This window comes from Seriola lalandi, unplaced genomic scaffold (assembly GCF_002814215.2).
Source record: "Seriola lalandi dorsalis isolate HSWRI2012SDOR001 ecotype SW California unplaced genomic scaffold, Sedor1 jcf7180002054829, whole genome shotgun sequence".
Classification (NCBI taxonomy): Eukaryota; Metazoa; Chordata; class Actinopteri; order Carangiformes; family Carangidae; genus Seriola; species Seriola lalandi.
The window spans coordinates 256,298-274,088 of NW_019525382.1; the positions used below are offsets into that span (position 1 = coordinate 256,298).

Here is a 17,791-nt window from a genome sequence, read left to right on the forward strand (position 1 = left end):
TGCTCTTTCATTAAATGACACATTTACACAACATGAGTACTCACAGTCTCATTGACACATTTCTACCACCACTGACTTTAATTACCAAACCCAGTTACTAATTTTTGTAGTAAAGTGAACGGATGCACTATTTTACACGGCTCCTTTTTTAATCAACAATTTAGAAAAAGATTTTCCCACCACTATAGTTACAACCTGCCTACCTTTTTAATTTCCCTCTACATCAGTTGAAAGTTTATCTTTGCCATGCAGTGGGTGTGACAACCACAGGGCGTCATCGCTGCATTTGATTGGTGGTTTTGCGGCTTGCGTCCGCATGGCAACGGCGAGCTGTGTACAAGAATTAAGGCAGAAAGGAGCTTTCTTGAGAAGGATTTCAACGTCCAAACAACAGTTTCTGTCATCTTCTCCGTCGATACTGTTAGATTTGGAGACTGCAGACGGCGCGGAGTGGCTTTAATGCGGCGTGGTGTTTGCGCAGACCGACAGGTGAGGAGTAGGCACGGTGGCGTGTTAGCCCGGAGTGTACTCTTGCATGATGTCCTGTACATTTAGAGGGAAAATGAATGACATTGCTGAATGCTGTTGTCCTGCATGTGTGTGTAACACTGAGCGGCTGTGTGTGTGTCTGTGAGAGTGTGCGCTATGTGCTGTCATGTTCAAGTAAACAAGGTGTGTCTGAGCGCAGCAGAAGTGCTGAGGCTGTCAGGTTTGGGCCGCAGACCTGCTGTCACATCCAGGGCTGGATGTTGTGTCTGTGTGCGGCGACTAACAGGGCGGTGTCACCGGCTGCTCTGCCTCCAGCACGGACACCTGGAGGCATCAATGCTCGTCTCAGCCTTTCTACATAGACACAGCGAGTGCTTCATGCATAATGGAGATCTCTTCATGCCTTACTGTAGCTGCCTATATGATGTCCCAGTGTTTAACCATTAATCGGCCGACTCTTCAGGACTGCATCCTTAAATATTTGTCGAGTATCATACCAAAACTGTTCACTATATTGAAGTATTATGGTGAGATTAAACAAAACACCAAGTGCAATAATGCTATATGGATCCTACTGCACCCTATAGAACAATTAAATCTAGTAAGGCCACTTTAAACTTAATATCAAACTCACAAATATACTTGAAGTCATTATAGGAGTATTATAGAAATACTATAATTTGGTGATGCAAAGTACCGAGCGATACCGTTAACTCACTTAAACCTCACTGTTGGAACATGCAGACATAAGCTGCCGTAGAAATGTAGTTAATCAGGTCAATGTTGTTATTGAGCAGAAGAGTAGAAACACTAGAAGTCCCTGTAGGAATATTACAGTAATTGATCCACAGTGTGGTCCACAGTGTATAAGCCAGTGGGCATCGGTGTTGAAATAAAAGTCAGCATGAGTATCCATCTATGTTCACATCGTTACCATTGATCTGAAACTGTTAAGCTGCATGGGTACTCACGCCACTGCTTCACACATCTGCACCCACATAATGAAAGGTCATGCTGTATATTAAGTGCTGTATGTTTTTACATTTTAACAGTATTTGTCAGCAGAGCATTTCAAATAACAGATTGACAGATTGCATGTTAATAATGATCTGAGGTTTATGCAATTTGACAACAAATCAACTTTGTCTTTATTTTTGGCTGTAACATCAATTTAACGAATGTAGACAGCATTGTCCCTAAATAGTGGAAATGTACAGTCATTTTAGAATGAAAGTCCTTGAACTGAGGTTATGAACCATAAAAAAATTTATTTTTTGATGCGACTTTGCCATCAACGTGACTTTCTACAACTCTCTCTCTCTCTATAAGCTGCCACCACAGATTTGTAATCATGACGGCAGAGGAGACAATCAACATCAAGGAGGCAGAGGTGATCAAGCTGATCCTGGATTTCCTCAACTCCAGGAAGCTGCACATTAGCATGCTGGCCTTAGAGAAGGAGAGCGGTGTCATTAATGGACTGTACTCTGACGACATGCTCTTCCTCAGGTATGACAGTACAACAGACTCATGTGACACTCAGGAGAAGATCAGAGTTGGCTGAAAGGATTGATTAGACTTTACATTTGTAGGGGGCATAGCTGAGTTTTAGTCAGGATGTGGATTTATACTTATCTCAATATCCCAAGGTGCACTTTTCCACCATTTTGTTTTATTGTGTTGCATTTTTTTTTTGGACTAAATTCATATTTTCATGGTTGACTGCGGCATTTTGACTCACAAAATAGTACCACTGAGATAGGAAAAGGGATTGCAAATGATTTCTTAACTGTCCGTGGGCTGCTTTCAACAGGCAACTGATTCTGGACGGCCAATGGGAGGAGGTGATGCAGTTCATTCAACCCCTGGAAGGAATGGACAAGTTTGACAAGAAAAGGTGAGAGACATAATGTGGGGGAAATTATTAATTTCAGTACAATCACACTGCTTGTTTGCATGTGTTTCCAATACAGTATTAAGTACAGTATTAATGACATTTTCCTTCACTGGTGAGTGGGTAAGAGTTGACAGTGAAGTGGAGACTGGTAGCCTCAGGAACTAAATTAGGTCAACTCCCAGTACTGTACTGGCACGATTCCATCATATAACTGGTAGCCTCTCTTTCTCAGCAACCACCAAAGAGATTTTTAAACTCAGTTGTCCTACCTAATGAAAGAACAAGTTTATCAAAAATAATTTAATCCAAGAAATGTCACCAGAGGGTTAATCAATTCATCTACTACAAAATATATTTCTTAATACTGAGATTTATGTTTATGTTTATTTATGTTTCCAGGTTCCGTTACATCATTCTGAAGCAGAAGTTTTTGGAAGCTCTGTGTGTAAATAACGCCATGTCTGCAGCTGAAGATCCTCAAAATGTATGTATATATTCAGTTTGCTCAGTGGTCAGCAATAAGCCTCTGATTGAACTGGATATGAATAAACTGTATATGAATAATTGGAAAACAGTGCAGATGACCTTAAACTTGAATGATCCCAGAGAGAAATTGGTCTTCCTACTGAGAGATACATAGAAGTCATCCATACAACATCTCGCTTGAAGACATACTGTTTAAAGGACAGTCTCTCTAACCTCTCTGACAAATTGGACGAGTGTGTTATAATGTTAGCCTCTGTAGTCTTCCAGTTTTTCACAGTTTTAAAAGTTCCCATATTTACTACAAAATGGCTTGTATGAAAAACCATGTTACCATCAGAAATCCACTTTTTGCATAGTAAAAAAAGCTTCTGAAAACATAACACTATCATGGAGCATGTACACTCTCCACTTAAATTCAGTTAAATATAACAATACCAGTGGGATTCTACAAAAACAGACCTCACACTCTGAAAAAGCATAATCACAGTCACATACTGACACAACCTCTGTAATGTTTTTTTTCCCATCTACAGCTGGAGCTCACCATGCAAGAGGCCGTCAAGTGCCTCCACAGTTTGGAGGAGTTCTGTCCGACCAAGGAGGACTACAGCAAGCTGTGTCTCCTCCTCACCCTCCCTCGCCTCACCCACCATGCAGAGTTCAAAGACTGGAATCCAAGCACGGCACGTGTCCATTGCTTCGAGGAGGCTTGTGCTATGGTGGCTGAGTTCATCCCCGCGGACAGGAAGCTGAGTGAGGCAGGCTTCAGGGCGAGCGGGAACCGCCTCTTTCAACTGCTCATTAAAGGGATTCTTTATGAGTGCTGTGTGGAGTTCTGTCAGGTAATATCACCCCCAAACATTGAAAGTGTTACAAGGAAACCCTAGTGAGTGTTGATGTTGCATTAAAAATTGAATGGACCTAATCGTTTCTCTCAAAACCAGTGTAGAGATATAATGGAAGGGTAACCCTACAGTATCATTTCCTGCCACAAATCCCCATTTGGTTTTAAGTGCCAACATCTAATATAAAGTCAAATTCCTATGAGATCTCATTCGAATACTAGAAAGTTACAGGACAAGTTTTAAAATTTGTGATTGCAATCTTGCATTCACTTCAAATTCACAATTTCAGCTTTGGTCCCTGGTTTTAACAACACTGCGTCTGTTTTCTAGAGCAAAGCAACTGGGGAGGAAATCACAGAGGGTGAGGTGTTGCTTGGCGTGGACTTGCTCTGCGGGAACGGCTGTGATGAACTGGATTTGTCATTGCTATCCTGGCTGCAGAACCTCTCTCCAGGTGCCTTCTCATGCGCCTTCCAGCAAAAGGTCCTCAACATCCACGTGGACCGGCTGGTGAAGCCCAGCAATGCGGGCCATGCGGACCTCCTGACTCCATTAATGAACCGTCTGTCTCCCTGCCCTACCTCGCCCTTCCACCAGAGGCCTCATTCAGCCGACACCTACATGTCCAGATCTCTCAATCCGGCTCTGGACGGCCTGTCCCACGGTCTGGCAGCGCAGGACAAGAGAGGCATGGAGGCGAACTCGAAGACTGCTCTCAGTCGGAGTCTTGTTGAGAATAATGTGCATCAGCAGGATGATTCACCTGAGAGGTAAGCTGGAGCCAGCCTGGGACAAATGGTTTGTGGTGTTAATTAGAAGTGCTTGGAGTAATGGATGGGTGGAGTTTAACTCAACATTTGTCTGCAGCGACAATAGCTTTATTTTTTCTCTCCAAAAGCTTTTTTACTGAGCTGTCTTCCTTAGCTTGTGCATTTGCAGCCTTAGGCCTTAAACCCAGTGGTAGACCTTGTTGTATGGCACAATGTGTAGCTCTATTAATCCCATTAGCCCTACTACGGTCATCTCCCACAGTGCTGCACAGAGCAGCTGAGTGTTGATGGATGCAATATAATCTAAAGCCTTCACTTGATGACTTATAATTTAAAATCTCCTAAAATCTTAGAAAGAACCTTCTGTTCTTCCTAAGTACTTTTGCTTTTGCAAATAATAAGGCAGGTTGGCGTAGATATCCGTTACCTCAGTCTCTGAGTATTTAATTTTAAGGAGCTAGACCTGAAATGTTAATACAGATATTCCTCATGGATATTTTAGACTCAAACTAAAAGAGTTTTTCCATTGTGATGTTTTTCTCTCTGGCTCCACCTGCAGGATTGAATTGATGTGCACAACTGGTACAAAGTGAGATCACTACGATCTGTGACCAGTTTGTTATGCCACAATTACAATGAAGTTAGTCTTTAAGTTAAAACACATCTAAACATATTTTCCATGTCTAGTTTTATAGAAGTGCAGTGACTGACATTTTATCTTGTTTTTGTTGTTTCCTTTCACATTTAACACTTGGTAGCCCACATTTCTACTGTCTCTTTCCTTTTACTACATACAGTATAATCCTTGACTTTTTTTTTTTGGCTTGATTTGTAACTGTACTTTCTACTTCACCTCCAATCAGTTTGATTAAAAGAATTGCTTGTGAACTGACATAGGAAGCAACCACAAAGGCTGGATGGTCCAAACACCACACGAACACCTCTGACCCCTGGAAAAGATGGTGAGCCACCCTGCAGCACAGAAACAAATGAGGTAATAAAAACTTCAGAATATTAGCAGTGCTTGTTGTATTTGTAGTGATGGTACACGCATTATAGACCTTACATAGACCATAAATCAATGATAACCACAAAGACATTTCATATATGGAGGAGTAGATTGTCTCACCTTTGGTTGCTCAGGCTGAATTGGTTTCATGACTTGTGAAGATTGTAAAAAGAAATAGCTGGGGTTGTCTGTCTGGTCACTCACTCTGGTCACTGTCATTAATCCAGATTCAAGAGATTTAGAAAAGATTCCCCCTGAACCCATGGGCCCCCTTGCCTCCATACCCCACTCTTCCTCATAAATCCTTCCCCAATTCTCTAGCACACCTGTCCAAGGGACACTCACACCCTGCTGACCCTGTCTCAGTGAAGGGGCTGGAGGTCATGGACACTGAAGGCAGATAATCTGCTTTGATGTGCGGTCACACTCGAGATGGCCCGCAGCCTCCATCATCGCTCATCGCTCATCTTTATGCATCCCAGGTCCCATCTAGAGGAGCAAAGTAGCTTGAGATTGGATTTTTTTGTGTGTGTGTGTGTGTGTGTGTGTGTGTGTGCGCGCGCGCATGTGAGTGAGAGAGAGAGAATATACTGTAGACCCTTTGGATATGATGAGGTCCTTGAAAAGTTTTTATGGGATGGATGATGGAGGACGAGGCCCTGGGAGCTTAAAAGTTGTCAGTACTAGCTCTTAGTAGAGAGTTTGTGTGTGTGTGTGTGTGTGTGTGTGTGTGTGTGTGTGTGTGTGTGTGTGTGTACACAGGACCCATTCAGTTAAGATAAATCCTGTCAGAATATCGCTCTACATAATATTGTTTTACAGCTTCTGCTGCAACAAGCCTTACAGTGTGTTTTTTCCATGCTGGCTCACTGTGGGCATGCGTGTGTGTGTGTGTGTTTGTCTAGCGTTGTGACTCCACCGAGCACATACAGGAATTTTACAGGCAGCGTCTCCGTGTGCAGCAACATCTGGAACAGAAGCAGCAGCAGAGGCAACTTTACCAGCAGATGCTGCTGGAGGGAGGCGTGAAGCCGCAGGACGGAGCCCAACATAACCTCACTGAGACCTTCCTCAGCAGGTGAGGAAGTCATTACAAGATTCAACATCGGTGGCTTGGTGAATGTAACGTGACCTGAGAGCCTCAAGAGATATCATCTTTGTCTAGATCCATTCAGAAGTTGGAAGAGATGAATGTGGGCATTGACCACAGAGGAGATGAGGCGATCACACATCTGGGCCAGCAATGGAACGGACTGACGGGGAACAACAGCACCTCTAGTCCCAGGACTACCAACACCCGCCACACTCCAGATACAGGGGTGCTGAGGGACAAGCCAAGTGGTGTGAGCAGCAGCACCCCATTAAAGACTGGGGGCCACGGCTTACCTTCCCTCTGTGAGTCTCCAGTTCCTGCCAGTCAAAGGTAAGAGCCTGTCAAATGTCTGGTTATCAGCCACTACAGAAACACCAACATCATAAGATTAGTCCCATATTGTTACGCAAAAATGAACTCATTTATGTTGATCGAGTATGTAAGATTTGCTTCTTGTGTTGCCCTGCAGCTCTTTATATTAAGGTTTCACTAATGATGAAATATAATTTGCATTTGACTCTGATCCCTCTGTGGTAGAGACCCATGAGAAATGCCATGTGTTATATTGTCAGATTTTTTTTTTTTTTTTTTTTGCAAAAGAAGATAATGGTAAACAATGAATCTATGCATCTCTTTGTGTGAATGCCAGTGCTGAGAGGATCAGAGCATCTTGTCCCACGGTGCAAGATGATTCAGGCTGCTCTGCGACACGCAGCACACAAGAGGTAAACCAAACTGCATAGTACAGACCTCAGTCAGTCTCCTTTTTACTTAAACAGATCTATTTTGCTTTCTGTTCCACTTTATCTGTCTTAGTGTAGTAACTCCCTAAACATGGTTAAAAATACATTCTGAAATGTCTTTACAGAGATGACAAGAATGTAATGTAAAGTTTAGGTAAAAATCCGTGATGGCAAATCATAGGTTATATTTCTAAGGATCATTTTTTTCTGATCTTATACAGCCAGGAAAGTCCAAAACCCAGTTTATTAAAGTCAACCAGCTTGAGGACACGCAGGCAGTACGTGCAGTGGCCTTCCACCCCTCAGGAGCACTCTATGCTGTTGGCTCCAACTCAAAAACCCTGAGCGTCTGTGCCTACCCAGAAAGCCTGTCCACCAGGTAGGAGCTATTCACATCTCTATACGATTTCAAACCATGGCACGTTCTTACAACATGATAAATTATGTACTTCCATACTTTATATGTTGTCATGCTGCAGAATGAATTTGGGACCAATCAGATGCATGCCTGAATCTTAACATCTAAAGTGGCTAAAATCTTTGCACAGTAAAGATGGATGTTTCTGACACAATTAAGAATCATTGCTGAATAAATTGTCTGAGCTTGACCAGACGGAAGAGTTTTTGACCAAAGAATGCTGACTGTTGAGAAAACCAGTGTTAAGTCAAAGTATGAGAATTCTGTTTGCAGTTTATTCCACTCCATGCCTTCCTGCACACTTGTGAATCCGTCTCTATTTTATTTTCTCTGCTCGTTCAGTGGTTCTGGTGCAGTTAAGCAGCCGGTTGTGCGCTTCAGGAGGAACAAGCACCATAAGGGCTCAATCTACTGTGTAGCCTGGAGCCACTGTGGACAACTGCTGGCCACCGGCTCCAATGATAAATATGTCAAAGTCCTGCCTTTCAATGCAGACAGCTGCAATGCCACAGGTACCATGTTATGTGTTTTAGTTGTGCTTCTGAAAACACAGAACAAGCAAATACAAGCTGAAGCAGAATAACATAGGGAACACCTAATGGATCTAACTTTGGATCTAATTTCTTTGCGTCTCTGTGATTCAGGCCCAGACCTGGAGTTCAGCATGCATGATGGTACCATCAGGGACTTGGCCTTCTTGGAGGGCCCCGAGAGTGGAGGATCCATCTTGATCAGTGCCGGAGCTGGAGACTGCAACATCTACACTACTGATTGTCAGAGAGGACAGGGCCTTCATGCTCTGAGTGGACACACTGGTACGTTAAAGAATTTATCCTGAGGGAACGCTGGGGGTTTACCAGTTTACAGATATGGTACATCTCATACATAGACATTATTTTCTTTCAAAATTGTTTCCTCATGAGAAACAAATTAACTCTTAGGAACAGTACCATAAAATAGTTGCATTATAACTACTAAACAGGACTTCTAAACACAACAACTCTGTACAAAAAGGTAAGGATGTATCATGTGTTTAAGACTTGACCATTTTGTTTGAACAGGTCACATCCTGACTTTGTTCACATGGGGAGGGTGGATGATCGCCTCTGGCTCGCAGGACAAAACAGTCCGTTTCTGGGACCTGCGGGTGCCCAGCTGTGTCCGTGTGGTAGGCACGACACTGCATGGCTCAGGTGAGTCACATCATGACTGAAATTAGAGCAAATCACATGTACCACACTGGTACAGGTTGGTAGGGTATCACAGTTAACCAACAATGTTACAATACACCAGTGGCCTTCTAGTCCTTCAGAGAAGGCCAGAAATATCAACATTTTAAATGTTGTATTTAATCTCTATCATTTAATTATTATTATTATTATTTAATAATTATTATCTTCATGAGGATGTGTGAAACACTGTGTAACTTCCTGTTACTTAACATGTTTTCAATTATTAGACACCTCAGATCAGTCTTAGTCAGAGTTTAAGTTATTGTCCGTACATTAAATAAAACACAAATTAGAACACGTAAACATCCAAAGTTTATATTTGCACCCGAAACTGGATCCTTGTTTGCATGAAAATCTAGCTGTGGCTCTTCAGTGAGATAAACCAGTCTGTACTTCTTTTAGTTATTTATTACCAACCTGTCTCACACAGGAAGTGCAGTTGCTTCAGTGGCAGTGGATCCCAGCGGCCGTCTGCTGGCCACCGGCCAGGAGGACAGTACCTGTATGTTGTACGACATCAGAGGAGGCCGCATAGTCCAGTCATACCGCCCCCACAGCAGTGACATTCGCTCAGTGCGCTTCTCACCGGGAGCCCATCATCTTCTGACTGGTTCCTATGACAACAAGATCATCATCAGTGACCTACAAGGTAGCAGCACCTTCATGGAGAGAGAGAGAGAGAAACAAAAACACACATACTGTACACAATGGGTTAAAAAAAGATAATTCATTTGTATGTTTCTGACTAGAAAATTCAATTTGAAAAGGTTAAACTTACTTGATGCCGATCATTTCGTGATTGAAGAATTTCACCTTTACCAAGCAGGTTTAGGTTCTATTTTCCGAGTCATGAGAAATGATGCTTTTCAAGTCCCACTTATTGTTGAAAGAACCATATACTTGTAGATATTTGATCATCTGGCCACTGTATTAAGGTGATGACAGTGGTGACTGTGCTGTCAGTTTCTGGTGATTGCACTGTGTGATGTATTTTTTTCCTTTTCTCTGACCCCAGGGGACCTAACAAAGCCCCTCCCTCAGACAGTGGCAGGGGAACACTGGGACAAGGTGATCCAGTGTAGGTGGCACCCCCATGACCAGACCTTCCTCTCCTCCTCTGCAGACCGAACTGTCGTCCTCTGGGCACCAGGCCCGTGAGAATCCAGACGTAAAACACTGATTAAGCAACAGCAGCAGCAGCAAGCACAAGTGTCCACATACATCCCAGCATGGGATCCCTTACTGTTGCAGGGTGTATGTACCGTATGTGTGTTTGTGTGCATACATATGAATACATATTGTGAGCATCAAGATGGTTATATGTTGGTCAGTTTAAAGTTAACTGTGTGAACTGTTGTGTGTGTTATGTGTGCATATGTGTGTGTGTATATAAATTGCGTGACTGATACTTTTTTCAGGCAGAAACTCCAGTCACTTTAAAAAATGACTGAAGTCTATACTTGGTTGTGAGTGTGTATGTGTGTATGAGTGAATACATCTGTATTGTGAGTATGTGGCAGTGTGGGTGCAAGCAAACATGGCATTCTTGGAGATAGGCATGTGTGTGTATTTGGTTTTGCAGTTTTAGTGTAATTAAAATTAAATTCAAAGAAAATTAGAACATTTTGCAAATGCCATGAGAAAACGAGGATATTTTAGTGTTGCTATTTGGAGTCCATGTGAGGTTAAATACTTCAATATTTACAGTGTGTTTTTGCTTAATACCTTTCTGCTTTTGGCTTTGTAAGTAGAGCATAAAGATTAAATGGCAAAGACGTACTTAGACTATAGAGATGACGCCTTGCATTGAAAGGCATGAGTGAGTTCAGGGCAAGCACACTTTCAAGTTAGTTTAGTTATTTTCTCAAAATGCCAAACTTCATATAAGTCAGCCATAGTCAGCGCTTGGAGGTCACTTTAGGTGGGATGTAGTTTAGGGAGCAGCGAGTGACCTTGTGGACAGAGGCCACGTTTGGTTATACATATCATAATGTGCCTTTTTGTAGAAGTTTTTGGATATGTGGATAAATTAAGAGATTTATTTATTTATTTATTATTTGCAGCTTTTTCTTATTTGTCCATATGCCTTGTCATGTATAGATTATTCTAATGGCACTGTAATGCAGAAAATGATCACCCACTGGGCAGTTGTGCACACCTGTATAGATTCCCAAAGTGATTTTTCCCCCTACATCTCTTATTATTGAGAAAGTGAGAGTAATTCGGGCTTTACACAGATGTTGAGAATACAGAACGTTCAAGTTTGGAATTTCAGTGATGAACATTGTAATTTTTAAACATGTCTCACACAACAAGTTTCAATTTCAATCTGAAAAGATAAATTGCAAAATTAGAAAAAAGTACATGTTGAGAATATATTGCAACCAGACAGTCTCAGGATGACAACAGCTCAACGTCTCCTACACAAAATGATCAAAGAAATGAGAGAAAATGTCGACAGGCTAAAGCTAAGACAATGGTAATGATGCACTTTAAAGACAGGAACGCTGCTAGACTGCACACAGAGTGAAATGACATATCTGGTCACATTTTTAACTTTTACAAATAAGGGTCTGATTTTATCCTCACTTTTTACTAGGCTTTTACTAAGCACCTACACAGAATAAGCACCTAATGCATGCGAGAGAGAGAAGGGGGTATGGGGGAGAAGGTATGTCATAGCTTACCGTGTTATACATCATATTTTACATGATCTGTTGCTCACAGTGGCAAAATCGAGTGTCATTGTCCACCTGTGTGGTTTTAAAAGAAAGTTTGTGCACATGTGTAATGATAGAATTCCAAAGGGGTCAATGAAATTCAAACTCTTAAAATAAAAATATGGAATAGTGGCTGTCTAATACCACCTGTTGTTCTTGCTTTTGAATAAATAAAGGTATTTTTAAGTTACTCTTTGGAGCCATCATACTGTTCTGTAATATGTCGAGTCGTGTGTGTGTGTTTGTGTTTTATATTTCCACACACACGTGTCTCTAGGTGCACATAGGTAGGTAGGAGATGCACACAATGCAAGGTGCACAGTGCACAAATGCTTACTTTCTGCTTTAGGCAATTGCCTATGTTGCCAATGCATAGGGGGACTGCCAGTGCCTGTCCTGCACACTCCAATCGCTGGCGTGGCTAAACTGTGGGGGGTGGGACATGGTCGTGGCCTTTGACAGAAAAGAATCTCATGATGCACCTACCGTAGGTGCCAGATCTGATCAGCCAGTTTTGATAAAACATGGAGAAAAAAATTAGTGGAATAAGAAGAAGTTATGCGGGGTGCAAAGAGAGGACTCGAGCATGAGTTTAGATAGACTGATAGGTGATGGATGAGAGTTGGAGGGGTAAGTGCAGGGAAGAGAGCTAGAGGGGGGGGATTTACCATCACTCACATGCTGCGCTCGATCATTCCCTCTTTTGTGAGATGGACAATGAGTGCCAGGGGTTCAGGGCTTAAAAAGGATAGGCACACTGTTACAGCCAGCGACCCTGGAGAGACAGCAGCCAACCCAGAGGTATCAGGAAAAAAAAACTTGGAATTACACTGAATCTGTATTTACTGCACTGCCAGGAAGATAACTACGTGCTCTGAGGCTTTAAAAGGCAAATCAACAAACACCTGTTTTGGGAGACAACAAGAACGGCAAGAAAGGCAAAGAAGAGATGAAGTGGAGATCTATCTATGCTTCTCTTACAGGGGAAATGATCTGTACATCTGACAAACTAGGCCTGAGACCCAGTTGTTCGTGCTATTTATGGTTCAGATCTAAGTTGGATGTGTTTTTGGAATTTGGAGGGTTTTTCACACGCTAAATTGAGGAGTGCAGGAGTTGAAATTAGTGTATGAAATCACTGGTTTTGCTGGCTGGGTGACAGAGTCACAGTGCTGACAGTTCAGTTGTTCAGTATTGGAAGATTAGTTTGTGGTGCATGGAGGGGAATTAGTGGTGAACAATGGCTCTGAACTGCCGGATAGGCAAGCTTATTGTCTTCCAGCGGTTTGGGTCAAGTACTTTGCTGGCTATGAGCAATTTGACAGCGTTTTGAAGAATGGCTCGGTTACTTGTGTCCGCTTTGTTTTAAAAATGCTTCATGAGGATCATCTGTTAATGTTTTTTTTTTAAACAAAAACCTGTTCAAACAGTCATGAACTTTCTTTTGGTGGTGGTCGTCTTGTTTTAAAGAAATTAGCTGTAGAAAAGATCTTATAAATGTAATGTGTTTTCTGAAACTTCATTGAGCACTTTCATGCTAACATGGCAACTACAGGAAGGCTACAGGTTTGCTTATGTCATGTGGAGCATCTTCCATCATAAATATTTGATTGGTTTAGGATTGTAGCACATTCAGGTAGTTTAATATTGCAAGTTCTGGAATGTAATGACCCGTCAAATCTGAAACAACAGAACAGTCTGATTAGCAGAGGAGGATCGAGGTGCACTGCTATGTGTAACTGGACCAGAAACTTGACCTATGTTATCTTGAACAGTCGTGATATACAGTATAATAATGGCTAACATGCTTAATGCACACATGCAGTATTACAGCTGCATGCATCTTTGGAGTCCACACCAGTTTGAAAACCAATGACAGCCATTTGGCTTGATGAACAAAATATAATGTCTCTGAAACAGGTTGGGAATTCCCAGTTGACAATGACAGTTTCCACGAATGATAACACTCAGTAACTGCTGTTGGAACCGTGAGTAATTCATTGAGTATGAGCTCTAAATGATGCACCTTTTCCCACCACTCTGTTTCTCTTCCCCACAAACAGTTGCTGAATGTTTAGGAGAACTGTGTTTCCCCCGGCTTCTCCACGATGCTGTATTCTTTAGCAGGAGGAGGCACACTCTGCGGTGTGGCCGCCCTCGTGCTTCTCATCGTTTCTACGGCAACGGACTTTTGGATGCAGTATCGATACTCGGGGAGCTCAGCCAATCAGGGGCTTTGGAGATTCTGCATAAACCACAAATGCCATGCCCACACCATAACTGTAGGTGAGTACTCCAGAAGTGGGAAAAGTCTGAGGTTCTCATGAATGCCACTATGATAGAGACTTAAGCTGCTGCTGCTGTTTGATATTTTGAGCTGATATCTCTAACTCAAGACATTTCCAATATTACAAGTGGCCAGTCTCTGAGGAAGTTATTATTTCAAAATGGTAACACATTAACTACACGAAGCACACTGGTCTATCCAGAAAACAAAGCTACAATTTGTTGGTAATTTCTGCAAGACAAAGGATATTGCACCTATTGTCTAGACAGATTTACTAGTGATATGAAGTGGGCTGTCGCAAGACCCAGCAATCTCTTTCTACTGATGGTGGGAAAACTTACTAAAACTGTACCAATAGTGTTTGAAAGAAAAGAAAAAAAAAAAAAAAGAAGAGCAGAAAACTCAATAGATTTATCAGGAAAACTTCTTAAAAAAGCCCCAACAGCATACTGCAGAAGATCTCTGCATTGTGAGTGTGAAGAAGGTCCACACTGGCAAATTGACAAACTAATGCAAACCTAAAAATTCCAGCATGCAAACCAAAAATGTGAGTACTTTCAAGTATCAGTATTTGTGTACAAGTAGGACTGAATGTTAGCATCTGTTGATGTGTGTGTGGTCCTTGCCTTTCTGTGTCCAGCTTTCTGGGATGCCACACGGGCCTTCATGCTACTGGCGGTGCTGAGCTGCTTTGCTGGGGTAGTGCTCGGCCTCAGCGCTTTCACTAATGGCACCAAGAACAGGAGGGTCCGCACAGGCGGCATCGCCTTGGTGCTGTCAGGTAAAACACACAATGTCAGGGTGACCTGCTGGTTAGAGGTGGAGTGGGTAGGTGAGGTTCATCGGATTAGAACCGTGACTTGTCTCTTATGTGCAGAGTATATACAAGTGAATTCAAAAGTCGGCTCCAAAAATTTGTTGCCAAGGTTGTGTCTTTTTTTTTTTTTTTTTGTATTAGAGTGATCACGCTGTCGGGGACTTTTCTACAACAGGTGTTAGTTTTGGGTCAGTAGATATTCAGGGTTAGGGTAAAAACTTGTAGATCAGAACAGGTGCTATCCATTGATAAACTATAAGGTGGCATCGGTCTTGGGCAGTATGCAGTTGACAGGTTGTATGAGTTGAGAAGTGAACAAATTACATGATCACTTGGGGGAAATACAGGAAGGATTCACAGTTTCTTCTTTTTGTATCTTTACTCAGTGGATTTTCTCCCCTTACTATTGTCTGTTCTCAGGTTTCCTTGCTCTGCTAGCTTTGGCAATTTACACTGGAGTGACTGTCACTTTCTTTGGCAAACGCTTCTTGGACTGGCGCTTTTCCTGGTCCTACATCATTGGCTGGGTGGCCATCATTCTGGCTTTTGCAGCAGGTATTTATTGCATATTTTATTTAATTTTTTTAGTAAGGTAAAGTTGTGTTTATTGTGAGTAAATTTCAAGGACTGCAGCCTGGATAAGTAAGTAGGAACAAAACTTCTTGTTGCACCTTTTTCTCTCCTGCAAGTGAACACACAGACAGTGTACATTAAGTTACACACAAATCTAATTTAAATGCTCTTGTGCAGAGACAAATCTACAATGATCAATTTTTCTACTGTGATTTCCCTTTCTTGTCAGCAATCACCTGTCATACTATATGACTTTTTTCAAAGTGGTCACATGTCATTTAATAATTAAACTTCATTTATCATATTTGGAGATTGCTAAGTGTAATTTTATGAAAACAAAGATTTATTTCATTTTCTTTCAGGCGTGTTTCAGCTCTGTGCTTACCAGAGAACCACTGCAGAACCTGCTCCCTCTAATAACGCGGACAGCTGAACAAGCTGAACACACTGATGAGCTCCAAGGACTGTTGACATGGAAGTTGCGGCTGCTGTTGAGCATTTAGAATGGAATAAATAGAAATCATAGACTCCTGTGTGGTTTAATTGAAACACTCTTTTACTGACACCTTATTATTCTTTTTTTTAATCTTGACCACAACATTTAGAAAACATCTTACCTTTTTGTTTTAGGTTATTAGCAGATCAGCATACGTACATCAGGGCAGAGGTTGTCACACATCGACATATCCAGGACCACCAGACTAGAACTCTAGAAAACATAATTTATTAGGCCACTGATGATTCTGTATCGGGACATACTCTTCTAGAATGATTTTATTATTTTTAGATATAGAGAAAACAATGAACAGTGAGAAATATTGAATCATAATACTACTTATAATTTCACTGAATCAAATAACACATGAACTATCACTGATTTTCCTAAAACATCCGAGAATCTCCAGTAATATTCCTACGATGGTGAGTACTTTGGTGCGCGACATTGATCAGTAGCGTACTTTACTATTGTGATCTCCCTGTGTAAGAGATTCTCCACCAGATGGTGATATTGAGCCATATACAGGAGGCACAACACAAGGTAAAATGAAACCACATTACTCACCTGAAATTCAGGCTGTGTGGTCTTTCAAAGCTGCGCATGTGTTAGCTCTCGTAACCCTGGACTCACCAAACCAGCCACAAGCACATTCATATGAATCAGGCGGGGTTTAGACCAAATAACCCAAATCAACAAACCAACAGCTGGACTGGAACCGGACACAAAAAGATTTTCAGATGAGATGCAAAACGTTTTCAAGAAACCTACAGCAAGTCCATTTCCCTTTGATTTCGTACTTCTAAATATCCAAAGAATAATGCAATAATAAAATATCTATTTGCAATCAGTTCTCCCTAAACTTATCAGATATTCAAAAGCAGATTGATTCAATTGTCGATCTCTTTAAAAAAAAAAAAAAAAAAAATCTGTATACGCACTGATAAAAGCTGCAGTGTGCAGTATGACTGAGCATAGCCACAGAAGAATTCCCCCAAACATATGGTGTGAGATGTAAGTGAGTCTAAACTATGTATTTTGTAAAAATCTTCACTTCTCTCTACTTTTAACTCCCAAACCTTAGTTGATCAAGTTCATTTTCCATCCACATGATCAAGTTGTTGTGTTGGAATAGTAAAGCACAAATACAAGGAACATTTACTTTGCAACGTTTGATTTATTTTGAACAATAGCAAAGCCATCTCACAGAGACTACTTTGAATTACACAGAATGCAAATAAATATATATAGGACCATAGCAGAATTAAGGACATTAACAACTGATACAAAATTATTTACAACACTTTGAATAGTGCAAAACCACACAAATACTGCCCTCATCACTAAAATTCTTGCATTGAGTCCTTTTTGAGGACAGTGGATGTGTGTGCTGCCCCCTGGTGGGGGATTATAAGAACTGACAGTACTGTATATGGCATGTTGACAAAAACCTTAGCGACACATTATGAATATGACTCTCCTGAAAGAGGGAGTAGCAAACGTAAACCCACCCGCTACACCTCGTCAAGAAGAGCTTTCACAACAAGGGTGATGTTGGATCATTGCGATGTGGTGTGGATATGCATTGTTAGGTCAGTTGAAAAGGGCCATGAGAGGGGGGAATAAAAGGAAAAGCAATCATTCTGAGAAGCTCAATAGTTACATCAATCAAGTCAAGTGAATCTCAATAGAAAGAAGTGTTCTTTCTCAAAGGGACATTTGAGAAACCACCAAAGCCAAGATGTACAGAATGTGAACCTCATCATGAGCACTAGAACGTTGAAATGGCAAAGGAAAAGATGGGAACCTAAAACCACGTGGCAGGTAGTGCCCGCCACCCCTGAGTGAAAACTATTTTTTTGTATATGTATGTATATATATATATATATATATATATATATATATATATATATATA

The 17,791-nt window shown here is 41.4% G+C and overlaps 2 protein-coding genes across 2 annotated transcripts; both read left to right on the top strand.

Moving 5' to 3' along the window:
• The first annotated feature begins 311 nt into the window (after window positions 1-311).
• On the top strand, window positions 312-11,892 carry LOC111669975 (WD repeat-containing protein 47-like). Its single transcript, XM_023426491.1, has 16 exons — window positions 312-489; window positions 1,819-1,998; window positions 2,303-2,386; window positions 2,786-2,870; window positions 3,406-3,714; window positions 4,048-4,487; window positions 5,385-5,481; window positions 6,402-6,574; window positions 6,662-6,919; window positions 7,239-7,314; window positions 7,554-7,711; window positions 8,093-8,262; window positions 8,395-8,565; window positions 8,812-8,943; window positions 9,413-9,631; window positions 9,998-11,892. Exons 2-16 carry the CDS (start codon window positions 1,841-1,843, stop codon window positions 10,138-10,140), a joined length of 2,673 nt encoding a protein of 890 aa, XP_023282259.1. The 5' UTR covers window positions 312-489; window positions 1,819-1,840; the 3' UTR covers window positions 10,141-11,892.
• A 549-nt stretch (window positions 11,893-12,441) lies between these two features.
• Window positions 12,442-15,906, top strand: lim2.2 (lens intrinsic membrane protein 2.2). The gene is made up of 5 exons (XM_023426500.1): window positions 12,442-12,503; window positions 13,766-13,988; window positions 14,630-14,770; window positions 15,227-15,361; window positions 15,742-15,906. The coding sequence occupies exons 2-5, from the start codon at window positions 13,811-13,813 to the stop codon at window positions 15,810-15,812; spliced, it is 525 nt and encodes a 174-aa protein (XP_023282268.1). The 5' UTR covers window positions 12,442-12,503; window positions 13,766-13,810; the 3' UTR covers window positions 15,813-15,906.
• Window positions 15,907-17,791: the final 1,885 nt, after the last annotated feature.

Excerpts from the sequence above, each read along its gene's own strand:
- LOC111669975 (XM_023426491.1), top strand. The coding sequence starts at position 1,841 with ATGACGGCAGAGGAGACAATCAACATCAAGGAGGCAGAGGTGATCAAG. Across the intron at positions 1,999-2,302 it reads GACGACATGCTCTTCCTCAG|GCAACTGATTCTGGACGGCC; the intron begins GTATGACAGTAC and ends TGCTTTCAACAG. Across the intron at positions 7,712-8,092 it reads CCAGAAAGCCTGTCCACCAG|TGGTTCTGGTGCAGTTAAGC; the intron begins GTAGGAGCTATT and ends CTGCTCGTTCAG.
- lim2.2 (XM_023426500.1), top strand. The coding sequence starts at position 13,811 with ATGCTGTATTCTTTAGCAGGAGGAGGCACACTCTGCGGTGTGGCCGCC. Across the intron at positions 14,771-15,226 it reads CATCGCCTTGGTGCTGTCAG|GTTTCCTTGCTCTGCTAGCT; the intron begins GTAAAACACACA and ends GTCTGTTCTCAG. Across the intron at positions 15,362-15,741 it reads CATTCTGGCTTTTGCAGCAG|GCGTGTTTCAGCTCTGTGCT; the intron begins GTATTTATTGCA and ends ATTTTCTTTCAG.